This window comes from Cynoglossus semilaevis, chromosome 12, assembly GCF_000523025.1.
Source record: "Cynoglossus semilaevis isolate Cse_v1.0 chromosome 12, Cse_v1.0, whole genome shotgun sequence".
In the NCBI taxonomy this organism is placed as follows: Eukaryota; Metazoa; Chordata; class Actinopteri; order Pleuronectiformes; family Cynoglossidae; genus Cynoglossus; species Cynoglossus semilaevis.
In genome coordinates, this window is record NC_024318.1 from 5,644,288 (window position 1) to 5,668,057 (window position 23,770).

Consider the following 23,770-nt stretch of genomic DNA (forward strand, 5'->3'; position numbering starts at 1 on the left):
ACAAAATGTTTTACGCCTCACTAAGAAAGACATCTTACTCAAAATCAAATTTGTATTCCAGCTTAATTTACACAATACATATATAACAATACATTCATACAAGAAAAAACAAGTTCTCTTTGACATTGCTCTTTCACTAAAGTAAACACAAAGAAACATCAAAATACTTTAACAAAAGTAAAGAAAGATGAAAAGCATGTTTTATTTTTTCTAATTGCTATAACTGCTTTTTTTAACAGGCCATGTTTTATAACAGCAAAATAAGTATTTCTCATTTATATTAAAATAGCTTCTTTCTGGTTTTTGTTCTATTTAGTTTAGTAATTTTTACCAGCTTCTGTTCAATTTCACTTCACTAGTGCAAAATCTAAATCTTGTCATGTTAAGGATTTAAAGGAATATGGGAAATTCCAGTTTCTGTTTCATAATTTTCTCTTTGCGTGTTCCTGTAAACTAGACATGGTTTAAAAATACCTTTGGTGAGTTTTTTTTTGTTATGGTAAATTTAGTTCAAAATGTTAAAAAAACAGTCTAGCTTCAGAATAAAATTACAGCTTTTAACTAAAATGTAAAAGAACATTTACATAAATATTTTTTGACATTATTCAAGTGAAAAAACTATTTGGGCCTGACGGGAAAGAAATGTGCTTTTTCTTCTCTGTTAACGTGTGGTTTGCCAACCATCTATTACAACTGTAATGATGATTGAGTCACTGATTGGCCAGAGCAGGCTCCACATCTTCTTCCATTGGTTGGCTGCCAAAGCCACTGTCTACGGTGGCATCTAATTAGAACAACAAGAATTAGTGCATATATCAAAAAAGAGTTATTTAAACACATTTAAAAGTTGCTTGAAAATGTAAATCACAATTTTTTAATACGATTTTATATGAAATAGTTACTATCCATACCTGTGCTGAGTTTGTCGTCATGCAGCTGTGAGCGACGCAGCAGAAGAACGCCATCCGACAAACCAAGCGACTGCAGGGCTTCTACCAGTGTGTCCACTGCACCGCCCCCTAACTGTCAATAAAAGAAGTAAAATACATTTTTTTTACCATGTTAAAGACATTTTATCCATAAAATGAAATGCAATGTTTCTTGTTTTTATAAGTTTTATTTTATCCTTTATATCGCACTGCGACCTCGTGTTAAATTTGTGATTCCAACCTATAAGTTACCTTGTAGTGCTGCAACAGATGATGACACGGCGTTTCACTCTCCTGGTAAAGGTGAGTCAGCGTTTTCATCCCCAATTTTTCGGCGAGGTTCCTCCAGGAGACGTCGTTGACACTCAAGACCTCCACCAGGCGAACTAATGTTTCCTCAATCCATAAAATGAAATGCAATGTTTCTTGTTTTTATAAGTTTTATTTTATCCTTTATATCGCACTGCGACCTCGTGTTAAATTTGTGATTCCAACCTATAAGTTACCTTGTAGTGCTGCAACAGATGATGACACGGCGTTTCACTCTCCTGGTAAAGGTGAGTCAGCGTTTTCATCCCCAATTTTTCGGCGAGGTTCCTCCAGGAGACGTCGTTGACACTCAAGACCTCCACCAGGCGAACTAATGTTTCCTCATCTAACGACGAGGACGGGGCTGATGACTTAGTGTCTGGTAATGACATCACAGGCGTCAGAATGACATCACAAACAAGATGAAGAAAGAGGCCTTCTGACCTCTGACCCACCTTCACTACTGCTTGCTTTCATCCTCTTGTTGATGTGACGACTTGGCTTTGGACTCTGTCTTGAAGTTAACAGGTTCCTCACCTGAGGACACAAGGAAATAAGGAGGTCAGGAGGTTCATGAAGGAAGTATAGGAAGAGACAAGACGATGAAAAGATGAGAGAACGAGGAGGAAAAATGAAAAGGAGAAAATTGGGAAATGAAAGACAAGAATTTAATGAGACGATGGAACGAGGAGATTTAGATAAAGACAGAGAGAATCAGGGACATCTAAGAAGACATGACATGTAAACCAAAGCCATCATGGTGACATCACTACCTTTTGGCACCTGGCGAGGTCCAAGGGTGTGTGGCCTGCTCGTCTCTTCCGTGCTGTGATTGGCTGTGTGGCTGAGGAGGCGGGGTCAGGGACATCATCTTCCTCTGACGAGTCACTGACGAGAGGCTCATCGTTCTCCATATTTCTATCAGCTCCTGAAAAAAATCACCACATAAACAGCATTATTTGAGTGCACGTGAGCATATCTGTGTGTGTGTGTGTGTGTGTGTCCATTGATGAGTGTGTGACCTGCAGCGATGAGCATGGAACAGAGGGTGGGGGAGCCCAGACTGGAGGCCAGGTGCAGCGGGGTGTTTCCTCCAAACGTACATGAGTTTACATCTGCTTTTAACTGAAAACACACAACACATGTTCTCTGAGTTTGTGTGCTTGTGTGTGTGTTTGTATGTGTTGTAAAAACAAAGAGACAAGTCAGTCAAGTCAGTCTAATGTGTACATAACACCGTACCTCAGTGATTAGTGTACAAGCCACCTTGAAGAGGTCGTCTCTGACGGCGAGGTGCAGTGCTGTGTGACCGCTCTTTTGCTCAGGAGTATTGATCTTGGCTCCGCCTTCCACCAGAAGGCGGAGACAACGCTCGCCGTCTCTCCTCACTGCCAGGTGCAGAGGATGGAGACCTGTCGGGACACAGGGACACAGAGAGGTCACCACATGTTACAATGAATGAATGAATACCTAACCAAAGGTCACCGTTGCTCACCATGGTAGTCGGGTGTGTTGACCAAGTAGGCGTGGCTTTCCCCTAGGTGAGACAGCAGGGGGCGAAGTGTTGCATTGTCTCCAGCCAATGCCGCTAGGTGCAGCGGGCTACGTCCATCCTTGTCTAACAGACTGGGATCAGCCCCTACCCTCAACAAGGCCTCCACCACCTTCGCCTGCCGAGTGATCACCGCTAGATGGAGAGGAGTCTAAAAATTGGACCAGAGGAGAACAGTCAGTAACATGTTGGTAATATGTCGTCAGCCTCATGACACTCTGTACGTTTATATAACAGGGCAGTAGAAACAGTGACAGGAACTTTTGGCCAGTTACACCGGTCATGTGACCTGTGGAGAGTCAGTGGGCGGAGCAGGCTCACCTGCTGCAGTTGGTTAGTTGTGTTGAGGATGTCTCGCTGTTCGCTGCTGAGCAGAGTCTGGATAAGCTGCTGGACCACGCCCACCTGCTGGTGGATGATGGCCAGATGCAAAGGACTGTGGGAATACACAACAATCAAAAAGTCAGACTTCAGCAGTGGCAGTGCCCTCTGCTGATCCAATGTGGGTAAGACTCACGTATCGCCATTTGTATCCTGGACTCCGCACAGGTGTCTCTGCAGGGTCAGCAGCACCCGGGGGTTTCCAGTACTGCAGTATTCCAGCAGGGCGGCAGCAGCGTGTCGAGCATTTGCAGAGGCACGATTGCGCAGAGAAGAGGCTGAAAAAATAGAGAAAAACACGTCAGATGCTGATTTCACAGTGTTGTCCAAGGTCACATGACCAGTTACATGATGAAGAATCCAGAACTCACCGATGTGAAAAAGCTGCTGCTGAAGTGGGGACGTAGTCTGGGAGGAGGACCCTGACATCTGAGTCCCACCTCCTCCACCACCATTGCCAAAACCTGTGAAACCTCCAGTAAAGAAAAGTCCTCCCCCTCCGTTCATCTGCGTATTAAACTGGTAACCTGCAGGATGTCAACGGTACTGCAGGTCATTACCTGGCTCACTTCTCCTCTCACTTTATTATTACCAGTGATCATAAAGAGGCTGTGAGAAAGAAGTCATACAGTGATGATTCTGGTTACACTACGTTATCTTTTCACCTCCTTCTCCAGCTCCACCTCCTCCAAAGCCACCTACTCCTCCTCCTCCCCCTCGGCCTCCCCCGCGGCCTCCTCTCCACGGTTCATAGTGCGGCAGAGGCTTCAGCTTCTTCCTCAGAACTTCCTCTTTGTCTAACAGAAAACACAAACATATATATTTTGTTTAAAAAAAAGCCATCTCATTGTATAGATGACCTTTGACCTAGTACTCCTGTGACTGACCCTGGACCTGTGGGATGTAGGTGAATTGTTTTGGGTCGCTGCTATCTCCTGCCTTCTTTCTCTTCAGCTGCAAGAAGACAGTAACGGGGCGTTCAATCTCCAGGCTGTGATATGGAGGCGTTTTGAACACGATGGCGTACTAATGTAGACCGAGAGAGAGAGAGAGAAAGAGAGAGAGAGAGACATGTGAGACATCTGTCAATGCACAAAAATGTTGACTGTTGACTTTCATTATAGAACCAGACAGACCTAGACCTAACGCTGACTAAATCTTTAACCCACCAAAACAAAGTCTCCTCAAAACAATATTATTTGTATAATAATGTCCCCTCAAGTATAGCTATACCAGGTGTACACATACACACACACACACAAACCTGTTTATGCACATCAGTAGGTGAAAAGTCTCCAAATGCCTCCCATCCTCCGTCCTCATCCTCCTCGTAGAAGCGAATCTCAATGTCATCTATGACGGATCAACTCAGATTATTACTCAGATTATAATTACGTAGATGTTCTCACTGTTTCGCCACTCGCTGCGGTGAATCATCCCAACCTTTCTGCACTTTGTCGCAGAGCAGGAAAATCTCGTCTCCTCCCAGTACAGAGCCACACGTCTTGTCCAAACGAGAAATTTTCAGGTTGGAGGCGTTAGGAGATTCTGAGAAAAAAAAAAAAAGTTGTCAAGACGTCCAGACTCTTCCCTCTGATCTGCCCAACTGTCAGGAACCTGACAAGGACTCACTGCTGTCGTAGATGGGGTTGGAGACCACAGGTTTGAGGGCCCGGGTGAATCCTCCATTACTGTCCTGCAGGAAGGCTGTGAACTTTAACCTGACGATATTCAGGTCCATCACCTTCCCCAGCTCCTTCGCCTCCTTCATACATGCTCCCTCCTCCTCATCTGTGAAATCACAGTGACGTCATTACACTCGCTAAAACCCCACAGACACTCCAACCACGCCCCCTGTGGTTTGTTCACGTACCTGTCAGAATAGAGTGTGGTCCTTTCTGCCTCTTCCTCTCATCTTTCAATCTCTTGCACAGAATTTCGACGACCCCCTTTTTGGTCACGTGTAGAATCCCCAGGTTACTAAACCTGCAGGAAGTGACATCATCATGTCGTCATTTCATAATACAGATCAGCTGTTTTTAATTCAACTAAATCTATTTGTTATAATTCAATTATCATCTGCAGACGAGATGTTGTTACTTACGAGGCCGTGAGGTCATTAGGACCTATATCCAGCGTGCACGTGCCCTTCTCAGTGCAGTGTCGTCCCACCAGGCTGTGGGCATGGACCCTGGGAGGGTCCGTGTGGGTCACCAGTTGGACCTCCACCCGGGCATGACCCACATAGTTGTTGATCTAATCACAGCAGATAAATAAACTTCAGTAATCAGTAAACAGTGAACTCATTTAAAACAACACTGTAGTAGTGTTTGAGTGCTTTAAATTCTTTGTTTCAATTTAAGACAACGACATAAACTGACCACACGAGGAAGCACTAAACCAAAATCTGTATCCATGAAATCTTAAATCACAGTTTTTTTTTTCCAACCACTTTGTTGTGGAAGGTTTTTATCTCGTTGATGATGTCATTCACCTTAACAGTCGGATACGTTCTTCTGTTCTTTTCACTGGAGGCACCGGGCAGACCACCATGAGACGGACCCTCACACTCATAACGGAAACGAAAGCCCCTCTAGTAACACACACACACAGACACACAAACTTTACTTTAACTCTTTCAACGTGAGGGGAATCAAAGACAGGGCAGGACCCCGTGTCCTCACCTGTTTGGGTTCTTCAATGATCTGGACGTATGGACCATGAGCTAAAACACAAACACAGATCTTTGTTAATCATACTCAGCTTGTAACAGCGCCCCCAGGCTGAAGCTGCTTCACGTTCCCAGGGCTAGAACTTCAGTTTTTCTTGACATATAGAAAATACATCTATACATCTAAACTTAAAGTACAAAGTATTCTTAACACAAAAAAGGTGAATAATTATTATCAAATTCGTCAACAAAATGATGCGCACCAGTCTCAGGTATGTAGGGTTCAGTCTTGATGTCCACAGGAGGGATGTAGTCGTATGGTACCAGATTCAACGGGAACTAAAGAAGCACAATAACAAAAGAAGATTACTTATTTGTTTAAATAATATATATGTACAGTATACACACACACACACACACACACACACACCTATATATATTTAAACTATCACTGCAAAATAAATAAAACAATTCTTAAGTCCTGTTAGATTGAAAACAGCTTTGGTGAGATGGAATAAAAACTCACGTCATTGTCATATGTGTTCATGAACTGAGCTTCACTCATCCTGGAAAACAAACAAACACACAAACAATCATGAGGTGTGTGTTCCTAATTTTACAAACAGTACAGATCAAAACTGATCAAAAATAAATAAATACTTTCACAAAAGAATAAAAGTCTTCTTGTTCTTCTTCTGCTCTCTATATGTCAGTCTTTCTCTCTTCATTTCACTGTCTTTCTTTCTGTTTCTCAGTCTCTCTCTCTCTCTCTCTCTCTCTCTCTCACTGTGATGCTGTCATCACCCTCCCTTGCCTCGCTCTGTTTTCAGTCACTTCCTGGAAGTGGCCAGTGAGGAAAACCCCCAGAATTCCAGATCAGTACTGGAGTGGGAGGAGCTTGATGTGATAATGTCACTGCTGCTACTGAGAGACAGAACACACACGTCTCTGTTGTTACAAAAAACATTAAAACCAAAAGAAAATATGATTCAACAAAATCCCATCTTTTTCTCTCGCTCTGATTCATTGTCTGTCATACTGGCATTATGTTCCAGTTCCTCTGAATTCTGTCTGTCTCAGATCTGACTCTATATCGTCAATTCTGTCCCTAGAATTTATTGACATTTAACCCGTGGCAGAAAAACCCCAGGGGAAGTTTAAGATTAGCAAAAGTCCACATAGATGACTTTCCTGAAAGACATTCACTTGTTTTTCTGGGTTTGTACTCAGTAGCAACACCTGCTGTACAGAACAAACCTGGGTCAGAGTTACAAAGAAATTCAACTAGGAACAAGACATTGTGCAGTATTTACATATTTTACTGATTCATGTGTTGGGAGTTAAAACCAATTCCCCTCCTTCTGGTGTTACTAACAGAACACCTGAATGACCTTTGCGCTGCTAAAAAAAAGATAACCTATTCCTTGAGCTGCTTTAAGCAATTAAAATTGTCCTAATGTGACGATAGCCAAGCAGAGTAATCCTACTATTACTGACAACAAATTGAAATAATCCTCTTTAGTGACAAACACTCTGGATTGTTCCTAATCATGCTTATAGTAGATAAAGATACTTAATCCTAGTGTTGCTATTAAGAGATTATAATGATCCCAGTGCTATCAACGATGGAAACATGATAACCACAGTTAGAAATCTAACCTGAACACCGCGCTCCTTGAACCTTACAAAACAATTGAATTTCTGCTTTCAATAATCTTACTTATTTGTTATTTTGTTGTTGTATTAACTATAGCACTGTTAAAATCACTTTAAAATATTCCGTGTGCTAAAAAAAAAAAAAAACCAACAGGAATAATTTTAGTACTGGATTCTAATGATGCTAACAGCTAAAGCTAAATCCAGGGCTCCTTAATAACTATTATTGTTTTGCTGTTAAATATTGTATATTGTCTGCCACTACACAAGGCAAGTCCTGCTTCATGATCACATGACTGTACCTCAGAGCTCCGGCCATGATGATTATGCAGAACAAGGAAGAAGAAGATGTATCTTCTCCCTTTTCCTAATTCCCGTTCAAGAATTTCCTGGCAAACCTGTTAATAACAGCATGTGACAAGTTTGGAACTTTGATAAGGGAACTCCCTCCTGTTCCACTTGAGAGCTTACTTTACCAGACTAGCTATGCTAAGTCAATGATAAGATATGTTGACATAAAAATGTTGTGTATTGTTATTCCAAGCTGGATTTCAAGAAGTTTTTAAAACTGACACTAACCCAGTGACAATTTTGTCAGTGGTCTTGTCATAATTTTTGTTGAATTATTGAATTATTAACCTAAAATACACCTAAACCCATGAACTCAACTGGAAAAAGACATCTGCAGTTTGACCAACATAATTTACCTTCTGCTTCAGTGAGTGGTTTATTATTATATAAACATGCAACTGCTATTAAGTCAATGGACTTTATACTTAATGATCAGAAGAGGTTAGTGATCCGCAGATGTTCACAACTCGGCTGGGATTGATTTGAATATCAATTATATTATATATATATATATAATTTGCACACGCTGAAAATAAAAACAAGAATAAATATAGGGCTCTAAATACTAAGAAACTATTTGATGCAAAAATGTGAAAGTACATCTTATTAAATCTTATCCCTGCAGCCACAGCCGACAACTAAAACACCAATAGAAAATCAATGCTAACACCTACACTATACACCAAACACTAAAACTGAAACTCAGCTCTCAAGAAAAACTGAACAGTCTTATGGTAACAACGGCTAAACCCTAGAACTGACGCAAAAAGCAGTTATGACTCATTCAAAATCAAATCCTGAAACATTTATATCAACCCTTTGCACTCACCCATTAACTTGAACTCCTACAAACTTAAATGATTAAAATATTCTAATCCACACTGAAATAAAGACTTGAATTTGAGCCTTTGAGGAGCCAAGAATAGAAAACACAGTTGGAACACATTGTGACCAAGAAGATCACTTTAAAACCAGCATAATTCAATTTATTACATAAATTAAGATCGGCCACAAAACATCACTTTAAGATAGATACACTAACACCTAAACTGAATTAAAACTTTACGTAATATTTTAATTAAATGACAAAACGTTTCATTTAATTCCTCAATCCATTAGTGAAATAAAATCCTAAAACTAAATTCCCTTTTTTAGATAAACACAATTCAGCCTAAAGACTCGCCTTGGACGTGACGAACTTTCCTATAAAATTAAACTTGTTAAGTTCGTCCCTAAACTGTCATTGCCTTATTTCATAACCGTGAACCAAGTTGGTGTTTAGAATAGCCATCGTCGAGTTAACTAAAACCAGATTTTTCACTTTACAGAGAGACACTATAGTTCTTAATTTAATGCGCAGAATAACCCTATTTTATTGCGTATACATATTTCTGAAAGTTTACATTAAGAATGTGACATTAGAGTTAAATGTTATCTACCTTTAGCCGTTCAGTTCTTCTTCTTCTGCCCCAACAAAAACACTGAAATAGAAAAAAATACGCACCAAAACTGCTAACGTATAGCTGATATAATTTCCTGTTTAAGAGTTTCAGAATAAGTCTATACACGTAAGTATTTTAATGACCCCCGCAAAATGTATCACATCTAGATATACGTGTACCTTCACGGATTTAAACCTACTTTTAATACAATTCTAAAAGACAACTTTATCTCCACAGTCTTAAAGTAAATTTGCAAGAAAAAAAAATAACGTAGTGGAACCACCATTACATTTGTTCAGTTTTATTGATTTTTTCCTGGGGAGTTTGTATGATTAAAATTAACAATGTTTAACTAAAATATTGAGTTTTAAAGTTGAGCTTTCTTTACTTCTGCGTTAGTATATTTTAACAGAACACTTGGTTTTATGGTATTTTTATTTAACTTATTTTGAAAATATCTCGTCCAAACCAGAAGTAGCCTGAGCTCTTTCTGACTCGAATTGACAGTGTTGTTATGGCGACATTCTGTCAGAGCGGAAAACCCCTAAGTTGCGGGGAATTCCGTTACCACGTGACCAATTCTTCCAGGCGATTGGTCATTTAAACCTGGTAAACCACGCCCACTTGGTTCACACAAAACGCACACAGTAAAAGTCAACACACGTGTATTCTAAGCTTATTTACAAGCAAGGTTTATTTATTTAATTTGTTTAATCAAATACTCAATTGTGCAATAAAAGATTTTTTTTCTTTTCGTTATGGTTTTCGTTTTTTTACTAAATGACGTGTTTTTTAAAATATTAGTATCTTTAAAAAACGCAAAGAAGTAAGAAAGAGACAGTGTTTAAAAGGCTAATTTAAACACTATGAAGTTAAAACCTATTCACAGAAAATAGTAGGAGCTACGTAAAATAAATGGTTAACAATCTGATTTACATTTCATTAAAATCCAGGAAAATAATTGAAAAATATCAAATTTATATTGACATCATGTGACCATGTTAAAATCCAACCAACCAAAATTGCTAGTTTGATATGTAAAAATTGCCAAAAAAACAAACAAACAAACAAAAAAAAAAACAACCAACGAATTAAAAGGTAAAGTAACTACTGTCCGTCCAGGAACCATTCTACAGATTCAGGAAAACAATTGGTTTGTAAACCTTCTTTCATTAGCTCTTAAGTATATTTTACAAAGCAGCTAAAGTATGTAATGTTGATTTTCTGCCTTTTTTTGGAGTTTAATCATCAATTACAGGATCTTCATGCTAACTATTTCTTCTTCCAAGATATGTTTACTTGGTCACATGTCAGTCTTTTTCCCTTTTCACATTTGATTGGTTGTCCACTGTCATAACCATGGTCCGTTAAAGTGCAGCTCTCTCAAAATAATAAGGTCCATTCTCTGTTGATGCTGGAGGTAAAAGTGCACCATGAGTTCTATTAACCCCTCTTCAGTTCCTCCCAGTTCCATGTAGCTCTCCAACCAAGCGATGTCTAGGTTGGTCAGCTGGTTCGCAGGCGGCAGTCGTCCTATTGGTAGCAGGATGTAAAAAGACGGACCTAAAAAGCACACAGACAAAAACATCATTTACTGCAGCTATAGCAGTTTTTAAAGTAGAGTAGCAGTACACTGTTTTTGTATTAGTTTAGTGTTTCGAGTTTCGACCATAGTCGAGTTTTCATTTGCCTTTTGAAAGTTTGTTGTTAAAAAACAATATTTACAATTTCTAGGAATATGTCGTCCATCTCCTCTGTTATCCATCTAAAATGCAGCTAGTCCACTTTTGCAACCAAATGCTGCTGAAGGCCCGACAGAGATGTAGCGGTTGTTGTTGTTTCTGTTGCACTTCCAGGACGGTCAACATCCATATTGTTGCATTTCTGCCTGTTTCTTCTTTCTTCTTTCCTTCTCATCTTTCCTCTGCACCACCGTGGCTCTGGCTTTACAGCTGATAATGATGGCGTTTAAAGGCAGTTTACGTATGTAATGTTGCATTGCTGCCCTCTCCCGGATTTAGCCAACCATTACATATGCCCTTCCTACCGATCCTAGTGACCTTTGTTTCAGATAACTCAGAGAAAAAAAAAGAGCCGTAATCACAACGTTAGGTAACGGGCCTTTGATCTGTTGTGATGTCATGAGTCTCACTGATGATCAAACCCGATGATGTCATCATCAGGTTTAAGGTGCAGGTGAAGAACTTGCATTGTTGATGCCAAAAGGCAGTAATGCAAAATTGCTTCAATTTATTTCGGGCAAGTGTTATGTAGAAATACTAAACTAATAATTAAACCACAGGATCAGCTGATCAGAGGGTCATAGGTTCAAATCCTTCTGTGGTGCATCCAGCCTGACTGACTGACTGATTCATTACATGTGAGCGATGTGTACATTCTCTATATCCACTGCACACTTGACGTACAGTAAATATATTAAACCCATCCCTGGGGTGCAGTGGATTACCTCAGAAGCAACATACCACAGTCAGGGCAGGACTTGAACCTGTGACACTCCCTGTGTGGGTTCAGGATTAGGATTTCAATAAATAAGTGTTGGTTTAGGTGAACCAAAGGTTACTGTGATTGTTATTTCAGATTCTTTTGAGATTGTTAAATTGTGCTCTCTCTCTCTCTCTCTCTCTCACCCTCAAACACACACACACACACACATTTTGCAGCGATATCATTAAAACACTGAGTGTAAATTAGTGAGCAGGTGCTGGATTCCTCACACAGGTGATTTGGAGCCCGTCTTAGAAACTCAACCAGCACATGACATCACATGACACATCATCAGCTGTGAAAATGTGAGCCAAGCAGCGACTGGTGTCAGGACACTGCAGCAGGTCTCTGGGACAGGAGCACGTAGTCTGCCACCGTTCACCATGACCTTTCAATCGAAAGAAATGTCTGCCTCCTACTGGTGAAACGGTGGAATGAATATGCAGTTCATTGGGAGACTACTGGGTTTATTATAATCTAGTTGTTTTCTTATTTGTCTTTACCTTTTTGTGATTCTCTGTGTGTGTTGTCATTACTGATCACTGATATATTTTTTTTTTTTGCTGCTGCTGCAGTCTATAATGTTTTCATGTATCCTGAAGAAAAAGTGGATCTAAAAATAGACGGGCGCCAGCCCAGTGTGTGTGTGTGTGTGTCTGTGTGTGAGTGCTTGTCTTTTGCTGAGTCACACTTGGGTTCTTGTCAGGAATACCTGCTCAGTCTCCTATACCAGAGTCTATAGATTATATCACTGATTTTAGTTGACAGGGACAGAGCATGTGTTGGTCGACTGATGCCTCGTGTGGTCACTGTGAGGGATTGAGGTAAATCTAGAAAAAACACTTTATTACAATGCATTAAAACACTGTAAACACAGGATGTTTACGCAGTACTGTATGTAATAAAGACAAGGAAGAACTGGCAAAGGAGTATTATGGCATAATTGGATTAAAAAGAAACAGAAAAATCAAAAAAGTCGTTGTTTTTTTTTTACATGTATGAGTTAAGGCTTTGATGTTTACTAACTAACTTGTCATTCAGCTGAAGTGCCTCTCTGGCAGCCATGTTTGTACTGGGAGTCAGCCTCTGAGTGTCAGGATGGTTTTAAGAGTAGGGGGCGCTAACAGTGCAGTCACAACTGTCACTTTGACTTGTTACTGTTTCTTGGCGTCAACCTGCTAACTTCCATCCATCCCTCTCTCTCTCTCTCTGTGTCCCTACCTCGCTCTACCACTCGATTCAGCCGCATAATGTTTGTTTCAGTGCTTTAGTGTTAATGAAACAAACAAAAGTTGTTACTTTAATTTATTTGTCCATCCAATTCCAGGAAGGGCTCTCTCTCCCTTTCTCTCTCCGTCTTTCCGTCGCTCTCTCCCTCTCATGTGCCCTCTCTCCACCCCTTTTCTCTCTCTGTCTCTCTCTCTCTTATCCATTAGCAAAAAGAACAGATCGCTGGCAGACAAGAGGAGACAAGACACCAGAGCAGAAGACAGAGAGAGAGGAAACTGAGAGTAGAAGAACAGAAAGGGAGGAAGGAGAGCAAAGCATCATGGACGTTTTTAAGAAGGGATTCTCCATGGCCAAGGACGGCGTAGTGGCTGCTGCCGAGAAGACCAAGGCAGGAGTGGAGGAGGCCGCAACCAAGACCAAGGAGGGGGTCAAATATGTTGGTGAGAGGACGGATGAACCGACGGATGAATGGGTGAAAAACTGAACCAACCAAACTTCAGTTTATTCTGAAGTTTGAGTCAAATGTGTGGCATGGAGAAACTGAACAGGTGGAACCGGAGAAAAAAGATGTAGAGAGGATGAGACAGATCAAGAGAGAGAGAGCGAGAGAGAGAGAGAGAGAGGTGGGGAAGGGTGAATGAAAACCTGCTGATGAAGAAGTCCAACATGACATGACATGTAATCAAAGAAGAGGAAGAGCGAAATTCTACACCTAACAGAGCGGGATGAGACGGAAGAAAATGGAGTTAACTGAGGAGGATGGGAGGAAGGGAAGTAGCACGGAGGAAAAGAAAATCAAAGATTGAAAAGGGGAGAAAGAAAAAAAGAAATGAGGAGGGAAGGAAAGAAAATGAATATAATGAAGAGAACAAAGATAAAAGATAAGGGAAAGATGGAGGGATGAAGGGGGAGAAATGCTAGTGGGAAAACAAGAAGAAGAAAGGGAAGGACAGAGGGATATGGGAGGAGTAGGAGGAGGCGGAGGAGGAGAAGCAGTCCTGAAATATTAAAATCACCTCCAGAGATGAGGAAAATGCAATTCATGGTGACTCAACACAATAAGGAAGGATGGATGGATGATGGATGGATGGATGATGGATGGATGGATGGAAAATCTAACCATTTTGCCAGCATTTGAGAAAATGTTTCCAAATAACTTTCCTAACAATTTACTTTCAACAATTAGCTTTAGCTTTCACTAATTACTAATAACTTTGTTCTTCATTTAATCATCATTTTCCTTTGTTTTTTTTGTTTTTGTTTTTTTGTTATTGTTGTATAGTATTAAACTAAGGATTTTCTGGGGCAACAATTGTCATCTTATTTTTTTTAAACTATTTTATTTTCTTCTGGATATTTGTAGGCTAACATTTAACAATTGTTTTATTACTTTATGAGCTAACATTTTAACCTTGACTGTTTGCTATTCAGGCCCGTCTGAAAGAACATGTCATGTAGTGTACAAGCAACACGATGTTTTGGTAATTACACATATCTCCGCTAGAGGGAAACAGATGGTGCAAACTGGAGCTTCAGAAGTTTGTTTCTTAGAAAGAAGGAGGCTTTTCAGAAAAACCAAACAATGACTCTGTTCAGTCACAGCCGTCACATGTGAGAGCAGCAGATCATATCGGCCCCGCCCCACTCCTCCACATGTAATGCTTGCATGAACAATAACAAACGCTGTGATACACAAGAACATCAATGACAGTGAAGCTAATAAACAACAGTGCTGCTTCAAAGGAACAGTAACAGAGACTGGTTCTTGAGGGTAACCTGATGACAGCTGCGACGGGACAGACAAGCAAAATGAGAAAATCCTAAAAAAATGAACATTGAATAAAGTGCTGTTTTTCCCACAGGAAACAAGACGATGGAGGGCGTGGTCACTGGAGTCAACACAGGTAAACAAATCTGGATCATGTGACATGACGTGGTACAGACAAGGTATGACAAGAAACAAAAAAACAATGTCTATAGCTTAGGTTATTAACCCCGTTAATACATATAAACACCGCCCCCTAGTGGCTGGTGTATTCTAATTCATGCCCCTGACCCCACCCAGGTTAGCACTGTAGAATTTACGTCAAACTGTTATTGCAGCAACATTTTAAAAACTTTTTGATTCCAGTTGCTCAGAAAACTGCGGAACAGGCGAATGTTGTCGCCGACACTGCGGTTACCGGAGCCAATGAAGTTGCACAGGCAGCAGTGGACGGAGTCGGACAAGCGGCTGTATCCAGCGGATTTGTTAGCACGGTAGGAGTCCTGTCATGTCTCTAAACTTAAAGTACTTTTTATTTTACACTTTTATTAAACAGTAATCACAAACATTCTACACATTTTTAAAGTTTGAAGGTTTTGAGGAGGAAGTTGTAGGTTTTAGTGACATCTAAAGGTAACAACAGGAACTCTTCTCATCTGTATTTGTTGATAACTATTTTTGTCTTTATGCCCTAATATCTGGTGTCTGATTGGCTGGGGACAGGAGGAGACGGGACCAGTTGCTGCAGAGGTGCTGAAATGGTTGAGGGTCAATGTGGGCGGGGCATGTTTAGCAAATAACTGCATGGTTTGTTCACTGCCTGAGATCGCAACGTTTGACTTTAGACGACATCTTAGTGATAACTTCAGATAAACAAAGGCTATCAAACAAAGAAATAAAATCACTCTTTCTGATCAGTACTGACGCAAAAGTTCATTTGGAACATAAGGAAACAAGGAAACAAAGCATAATATACCTTTTCAAAATAAGAGACAAAAAAGATTTTTCTAACTAACAGTAAAGTTGTGCTTTCCTAGTTTGACTGTTAAGATTGAACTAACTTTAACTCGCTCACAGGGTCAAAATTTTTTGCAAACCTTTTTGTAGTTAATTTTGTATGTAATTCTTTCAGCAACATGAGTCAACTTTATGCATGCGTTTGTCCGTCTGTACAGTGTTTGGCTACATTTGAGTTAGCGTTGGACTCATTGGACAGTTAATGTTTATACATGTGTAACTCAGTTCTAGGTTCGACTTCATTTCTTCTTACCAACGTTTCCTCTGATGTTTGGCTTTTTACTTACTTTTCTTTATCACTTACTCTAGTTAGCGCTTGACTTAAAAGAAACCTCTATGCTCCTCTTTGTCTATCGCAAAGCAGTTTAACTTCGCAACGTGTGTAAAAATGGGACATATTTTAACAAAATGTTTAATGTCATTGGACAACGTTCGTTTGGTGGCTGGCTTCTGTGTTTCTGTCGACTCTTCCTGAAAACAAATCCTGAACGCAGCTTTCATAACCCTGTTCTCCTGCAGCCAAAGACCTGTTTGTTTTATTGTCATGTTCTCTACTGCGTCATAGACTGTAAATGAAGATGATACAGATCATAAATGTATATCTATAATCTTAACGCTCCAGTACGAACGTGTCTTTAAAGTGTCACGTTTTTATTCTATTTAAGGATTTATCTGGGGTCATCATTATTTACAGTGTATTGAAGATTAAATATAAGCTTGGTTTTAAGATGGCTGTGTGACCCATGCTGACGCTCCCCCTACAGGCTGACCTCGAAAAGACAGAAGAAGCAGCAGCAGCAGCAGCAGGAGAGACTGAAGCCTCGGCTCAGTAGGTGAGTCAAACATAGAATGAAAACAATAATAAAATACAATTCTTCTCAATCATCTGTTTAAAAAAGAAATTCTGTTCTTTTTTTCAGACTTCAGATGCTCCACTGGGTTAAATCATAAAAAACTCCTTCTGACGTCCATCTCATGATATTCTGCAATATTATTTACTGAGCTTGAATTAACCATATTAACCAAAAGAACCATGTATACCATAATATCTATCAGACTCTCTCAACAACACACGCCCACAGATTGTTTTTGTTGTTTTTTTGTTAGCATTTTACATGCAATAATGCACTCCCCTAACCCTTTACCTTACTACTACAAATGTATGCCTTATGTCAATACTCGGTCACTTCTCCTATTATGTGATCCTAATATTAAACATACAATCTGACTCAGTGGGGATCTGCAAAAGGTCCCTACGAGGACATAGTATTCCTGCAATATTAATGTCTGTTCCCTTTTTTAAAAAGGGGATATTTACCATCATTTACCAGAAAAAAACACACACAAACTAAACCTTCTCTTTCACCTCTCCACTGACTTACCTAACAGATACGAGCCTGGAGGTATTAAAATGCATGGCACTTAACACACACACACACACACACACACACACACATCTGGTTTCTTCTTTTGTAAAGGGAACATGTAATAAAATTGAGTGTCAAATCCACCACTTGTCCCTTCTTTAATTACTAATACTCACCACCAGGGGGCAAAACTAAACGATCCGGTAATATTATTATATTATTATTTTTGACTGTCACAAGGCTGTGGCTACATTATCATGAAAACATTAAAAGTTAGCGTTCTTCTTGCCTTGCCAACAAGAACAGGTGTGGTGTTTGCATGTGCTCTGAATGTAAATGGTTGTTGACAATGGCTCCAGGCTCCCACCCCCCTAAACCTTAGTTAAATAAGAAAGAAATTAAAGCTGCAACAATTTGACTAAGCTAATATTTAAAACTCCTTCAAAACTGTTTTGATGATGATTAAGCTAATGAAGTAAAAGTGGACTGGAAAAAAAAAGTCATTAAATCACGAGGTCTGCAGTGATCACGGACTTATACGCATATTATTGTATGACAAAGTTAGTAAAGATTTCAGAGCAGAAACCTGAAAAGATCTGCCCTCATTGCTTCAGGGTGCAACCCTGAAGAAGGGTACAAAAAACAATAACAATGAAACTGGAAATTCAAGATAAAAATAAAACAAGGCAAAGTTGTCTTCAAAAGGTCTGTCACTTCACAGCGACGTCAAGGCCATTAGTGTTGTGATGAGTCACGCAGCATAGTTTGGATTTGTGCGACGGGAGGAGACGTCAAAAACACCTGTGCAACAGGTTGGACATGTGGGAGCCACTGCTGCCACACCTGATTCCTGCAGAGGGTGGAACCAGAGAGGCATGGCCATAGAAGGCACAGTGATGCCAACTACTGAGTGTTTTTCCAGAAACAAACCCCCAATCCACTCACAGTCAGAAATATCACAAACACACAGGAGGACACGAGGACACAGAAGCAGGAGCAGCAAGAATGGATCAAATATTAGGTGCTTTGGGTGATGATGGAAAGGCCAAGGTGGCAGGAAAAATGATCGGTGAGTGTCGTTGTTTATTAGGGTGAAAATCACCAAACACACAGTGTTGTTACCGTTGTTGGACACTAGGTCTGCGTCATTGCTGTGGCCTTTGGCTGAAACGTTCTCAATGGGCTTCATTTTAGGGATGCTGACAATTTTGAACCTAATATTTAGATAGAGGATAGAAGTACTGAACAAAACATCCCAGAATACTTCAGCACATTTTCTTGGACACCTCCTTTGTCAGTTTGTCACAACAGCTTCAAACTTGGTCAGTAAAGTCAGGGCATGGACATTAAAGATCGATTTAAAACTCGGTGCTCGGTTTGTTTCTGGCAAGGAGTTTCAGCACTCCGATATTTACACAAGCTTTACTGGAAGAGGATTAACTGCAGTAGTATATCTGAGGTGAGCCTTTCAAAAAAAAGGTTTTTTTTAAAAATTATACTTACGGAAAAAAAAGGGGAAACGATGCATAATTTAGAGCGTGTGCAAAAAGGTAGACCTATATAGACCTGAAGAGAATCACACAGAGGGTCTACAGAGCTTTTCAATTCTGCCTTACATCTGCTCACACACATCTGTGGGATTAATGACTGGACCGTCTACGACTGATGGAAACCGCCATGTGAATAAAGGTTCAGGACTGTGATGTCATAAGGTCAACACAAAGGGTGTGTGTTTTGTCCCCGACAGGTGACTTCGTTGGGGACGCAGTGGAAAAAGCCATAAGTGGAGGAGAAAAGAAGGAAGAGGAGAAGGGTGAAGGATTTGGCTTGGGAAACGTCTTATCTGCCATCGGTGGAAACAAAGACGAGAAGAATGACGATGGGTTCGGTGTAGGAGACGCTCTCAAAATGGTCAGCGGAGGCGACAAAGGCGCAGAGGGTGAGTGGTCCAGAACCAGTGGTCTGAAACCAGTGGTCCAGTACCAGTGGTCCAGAACCAGTGGTCTGGAACCAGTGGTCCAGAACCAGCTGTCTGGAACCAGTGGTCCAGAACCAGTGGTCCAGAACCAGTGGTCCCAGTGGGTATGGTGCAAGTGGTCCAGAACCAGCGGTCTGGAACCAGTGGGCCGAAACCACTCCGCAGCTGCGAGCTCACTTTACTTAGTTTTAAGCTCAAAGATTAAGTGCCAGGTACTAAATACTACGTTTTTGATAATATTGGTTTCGGTGAAACTGAGCTTATTTCCATTTTTTGGTTTAAGTACATGTTTATAGTAAAAGTATTCAAACAGTTAATAAAACCTTCTAAATTGGTGGTTAAATTGATTTGAATTCCAAACACAGACCCATTATTTCAATGTAATAATTGTTTAGATTATTTTTATAGTAAAGCCATAGAATTATATCTGACATCATCTTACAGTTTTCCCTGTGGCTTCAGTCGGTTTATATTTGCTCAAATATGCAAAAACAAATAAGCTGAGACGTCCTCACACCTGCTGAGAGTTAATGGGATTCTAAGACAAGTGATGTTTCCTTACGCCCGTCATATTTAATTCTGTCGGCAACTGTTCAAAGCTGTAAACCGGCTTACACCTGGTCATAACTTTCAGCTAACATTTACAAACACCTGAGAACATGTGCCAATAACCTGAATCTGCAGATATCTGCCTGCATACACAGGGCCTGCACTCGTCAGTGTTTTTGTTTTTATGGATTCATCTGCACTTACACCAAGCTGCAGACCAACAAGAGAGCAGATTCACAGGAGAATGTTAATTGTATTTTTCTATTACAGGTGATGGTCTGAAGAATCCTTTCGGGGCATTCATGAAGTAGTGTGTAGCGCCACCTTCCTGCGCCCTAAACATCAGAATCCTTTTTTTTTTTTTTTTCATTTTAAGTAATTTGGTTCTTTTCTGTCATCACAAATGAATAAATACATTAACTTAAAACATTTGACTGCACTGCCTCATCACTGAATTTAGCTCAAACTGAAACATTAGGAAAAATATATTATTGACAAAATGCTTCCATGTACCATGAAATATCAGGGAAGAATTCAAAAGGAGGAGTTAAATAATGAAAATAAAGTCTGAGGGTTATGAGAGTGAACATTTTCTAGAAAACATTTATGATAAAGTTTATGAAAAATAATATTGGTTATGAGAGTAGTATTGAACATTTTCTAGAAAAATGTATGATAAAGTTTATGAAAAATAATATTGTATAAATTCAGAGAGAAATGTTGTCTGTCGGCATCACACCATCATATACATATAACATGTTGCAAAGATTGTACAGAAACAGTTTTTATTCTGAAGAACAACATAAATCTGGAGAAACTACCTCCAGAGCTTGAATATATACAGTATATAATTCTAATACTCCATTAATACTGTGAACACAACTTCGTTTGACTAAGTAACAACAAATGAAGTATTCACTTGAATACACAGCTGGCACTTTTTATCCTCCATACACACTACAGCTCATAGACTGCACGTAGCCTAAAATGCCCTGCTTTACATAGATTTACATATAAGCTATGGTCATTTCCTCTGTTTTTTTTATTTTATTTTTTATATACGTATTATATTCTGCCAGCACTGTCCACGTAGGGAGAAATATGGGTCTTTTTGTTAAAAACATAGGCAGGCTTTCAAAAACACAGGTCACAGAACAAAGAAAAAAATGACACCGCTGTAACCCAATTAAAATCAGCCATGAGGCATTAATACACACACACACACACACACACACACAGGGGAGACAGAGAGAGAGAGCGTGAGGACAGGTGGAACAGGTCTTTCTGGCCCAGGGACACACCTGACTCCTCGAGATAAAGCAGAACTCAGAAGTGAAGACAACACAGAACCATCGAAAGCAAAGATGTCCTTCTCAAACTACCTTACTAAGAAAGTCGGTGAGTAAAGGTTTCCTCTGTTTCTGATGTATTTCTGTTGTAACCCGCCTCAACTGTTGTTAGCTGATGTCTGTTTGTTTATTGTTGACATGCTGTTAGTGTGGACAGCCGAGGTTTGTGGTCTGATGACAAACACTGAAATGACCCTTTAAAGACAGGGTGGTTTTCCAAAGACTGAGTCTGTGTGTTTTCAGATTTGTTCTACATTTTAGAGCTATTTGTAAGTGAATATACAAACTTTTATGCAAAGTCTACATAGGCAAGTCAGTAACACTGGTCCCTGTACATTTTACAACCTTAAGTTTTGGGTTGGTTTTTTTTTTTAATGCAATGTAACTCTCCATTTGTTCTTTATTTGCCCATAAAAGTCTCCATTAAGTATACGTTTGGTCTTTGTTTTGCTGTTGTAACCCTTTGCTAGCATCCTTCGTTGTCTTTTAGCTTCTTTAATGTACAGCATGTGTTAGCTTATTTTAGCTTCAGGCAGGCTTTTTATTATTGTTTACAGTCACCGTGAGCCTATTTTTGTTTACATTAACTTTAGTCCCTTGTTTCTGTTAGCTCCTCTAAGTTAATGTGAACTTCTTTTTTAACTTAAAAAGTCATTTGGGCCATTTCAATCTCTGTTAGCATTTGCGGCTATCTTAACTCCTTTTTAGCATTGTTTCTTGACTTTAAGCTAAAAGAAGCTGCCCGCCTGATGGTGTAACAAACGGGGTATATGTTAAGTCCCTGGTTTTCAAACCAATGCTTTAAAGTGCATGGCACCTCCTAAAAATTACAAGAGTAGTATAAACTATATCTTATTTATCGGAACACTGTAGAGTTATGTTATACCGCACATACACAGAAAGGCAAAAAACACTATTCGTACTGTGTAATAGCCGTATTAAAAAATTCACTTACTCACCCAGTCCTAATGGGAATTATTTCCTTACAACCACTAGAGGGAGCCCAAAAACCAGCTTACACTAGCTTGAACCGCTGTGATCCGTGTTTACAAGTGGTTAAAAGACTCTCCCTGTTCCCCGCGGGCCCCTGTACCTCGACTAAAACGTTCACTGGAAGACTGACCATTATAAACCTCAACTGAAATGCACACTGTTTATATTATTTAGCCTTTTGTAAAAAAACAAACAAACATGATTTTACTGTAGGAAAGACTTATACACCAGCTACACATTAAAGAAAGGTTTTTAAAAGTTTTATGTCAAAGTGACCCTGGGGCCTGTCAAAGGAGGGGGGGCGGGGAGGGGGCAAAAATGAACTTAGAGAAATGCCAAAAATTAGACTGCTCCCTTGAAACTCCAGTATGACATTCTCAAACAGCAAAACACAAATGGTGTATGTAAGACTATTACAATTATAAGCCAACAATAATTAGAATATTACAGAATATTAAAAAAACCCAGTGTTGCTGTCACACGACTTACACAGGTTAACTTTATAAAGACTACAGAGAAACTACCGGTAATCATAACTAAATCCAACGTTGGTTGGCATGTCACATTATCCATACAAATAAATATTTGCATGTTTATGTTAGGTCTACCACTCTGGCAAAGTTAAGCTATAAAATCAAACCTGTTTTCATCGGAATAATGGACGTTACACTGTGGTGCTATTACTTTTGCAGTGGGTATGGTGGCGGACGCAGTGGAGGATGCGTTAACAAAGGACGAAGACGATGAAGACAAAAAAGATGGAGGAGGATTTCTGTCTGATATCTTTAAAGGAGACAAAAAGAAAAAAGAGGAGGAGGAAGATGACAAACTTTTCTCGTTTGGAGGCAGAAAAAATAAGAAAGATGATGATGATGATGATGATAAGGGAGGGTTCTTCTCTAAGTTATTTCACAAAGACGATGATGACGACAAAGACAAAGGCAAAGAGAAAAAATCTGGATTTGCAGGTCTTTTCTCTGAGCAAGCTGCAGGGGACGCTGTTGCTGCTGAGGATGATGAGGGACATGAAAGAGAAACAGGAGATCAAGATCCTGGATTTAGCGATGGAGGTAAATCTTTTCTTCTTCTTCTTTTGATGTACAGCATTTTTGCTAGTGGGGGCTGTTAATATCATGTGCATCTGAAGTTAAACATCAATTGTTGTTCTTTTTATTGACAGATTTGCTCAGTGATCTAATGGAAGTTGCTGATGAAACATCAAGAGGCAACTAAAGAAGAAACCCTGACTTTTAGAAAGAAAATAGTAAATGATCTTCAGTCCAGCATCACTGAAGAACTAGCTTAAGCTATCAGTAAGAAATTATTAATAATAATATATAAAAACACGTTTTTTAAACTAATTTCTTTTTCAGAGGAAATATACCTAACCACAGTTAGCTGCTCTTTTGTTGCTTTTGTTCAACACTAATCAGAAAAATGGTTAGTTTGTTTTGTTTATTACTGCAAATGCTAGGTGAGCTTACTATTACTGTATGTTTAATTTGTTTAGTTTAATTAGTTTTAATTGACTATATATACAGTGTCCAGGATTGTTTAATTTTATTCAATTATTGCCACTGTTTTCAAAGTAAAATGTTTAAATCTATAAACACAGAAGGAAGAAATATTGATTTATGTTTTGCAAAGTGAAATAAATCCTTCAAATGAGTGCATCCTTTGTCTTACAATACCAACATTCTTTCTGCTACCACTAACACAGCATCTA

At 39.6% G+C, this 23,770-nt stretch overlaps 3 protein-coding genes across 7 annotated transcripts; 2 read left to right on the forward strand and 1 right to left on the reverse strand.

Moving 5' to 3' along the window:
- Positions 1–38: 38 nt before the first annotated feature.
- nfkb2 (nuclear factor of kappa light polypeptide gene enhancer in B-cells 2 (p49/p100)) lies at positions 39–9,358 on the reverse strand. Of its 3 annotated transcripts, XM_008321683.3 has the most exons (25): positions 9,289–9,342; positions 7,801–7,896; positions 6,369–6,408; positions 6,106–6,181; positions 5,856–5,896; positions 5,666–5,764; positions 5,276–5,427; positions 5,045–5,157; positions 4,804–4,962; positions 4,615–4,719; positions 4,436–4,524; positions 4,059–4,197; positions 3,837–3,968; positions 3,543–3,698; positions 3,308–3,449; positions 3,112–3,226; positions 2,734–2,941; positions 2,481–2,650; positions 2,261–2,363; positions 2,012–2,166; positions 1,694–1,775; positions 1,575–1,617; positions 1,182–1,320; positions 912–1,023; positions 39–784 (listed from the first exon to the last, which is right to left on the reverse strand). In XM_008321683.3, the coding sequence occupies exons 2-25, from the start codon at positions 7,815–7,817 to the stop codon at positions 711–713; spliced, it is 2,661 nt and encodes an 886-aa protein (XP_008319905.1). In that variant the 5' UTR covers positions 7,818–7,896; positions 9,289–9,342; the 3' UTR covers positions 39–710. The 3 variants fall into 3 exon arrangements, with proteins under 3 accessions (XP_008319905.1, XP_024916783.1, XP_024916784.1); XM_025061015.1 differs by lacking the exon at positions 1,182–1,320 and having other exon boundaries at positions 1,436–1,617; XM_025061016.1 differs by lacking the exons at positions 1,182–1,320; positions 7,801–7,896 and having other exon boundaries at positions 1,436–1,617; positions 9,289–9,358.
- A 3,874-nt stretch (positions 9,359–13,232) lies between these two features.
- Positions 13,233–17,146, forward strand: sncga (synuclein, gamma a). Of its 2 annotated transcripts, XM_008321685.2 has the most exons (6): positions 13,233–13,466; positions 14,889–14,930; positions 15,158–15,285; positions 15,515–15,541; positions 16,573–16,641; positions 16,729–17,146. In XM_008321685.2, the coding sequence occupies exons 1-5, from the start codon at positions 13,346–13,348 to the stop codon at positions 16,639–16,641; spliced, it is 387 nt and encodes a 128-aa protein (XP_008319907.1). In that variant the 5' UTR covers positions 13,233–13,345; the 3' UTR covers positions 16,729–17,146. The 2 variants fall into 2 exon arrangements, with proteins under 2 accessions (XP_008319907.1, XP_008319908.1); XM_008321686.2 differs by lacking the exon at positions 15,515–15,541.
- Positions 17,147–20,347: 3,201 nt separating this feature from the next.
- Positions 20,348–23,717, forward strand: LOC103387160 (prostatic spermine-binding protein-like). Of its 2 annotated transcripts, XM_008321687.3 has the most exons (3): positions 20,348–21,100; positions 22,737–23,114; positions 23,225–23,717. In XM_008321687.3, the coding sequence occupies exons 1-3, from the start codon at positions 21,067–21,069 to the stop codon at positions 23,275–23,277; spliced, it is 465 nt and encodes a 154-aa protein (XP_008319909.1). In that variant the 5' UTR covers positions 20,348–21,066; the 3' UTR covers positions 23,278–23,717. The 2 variants fall into 2 exon arrangements, with proteins under 2 accessions (XP_008319909.1, XP_024916808.1); XM_025061040.1 differs by having other exon boundaries at positions 22,737–23,717.
- Positions 23,718–23,770: the final 53 nt, after the last annotated feature.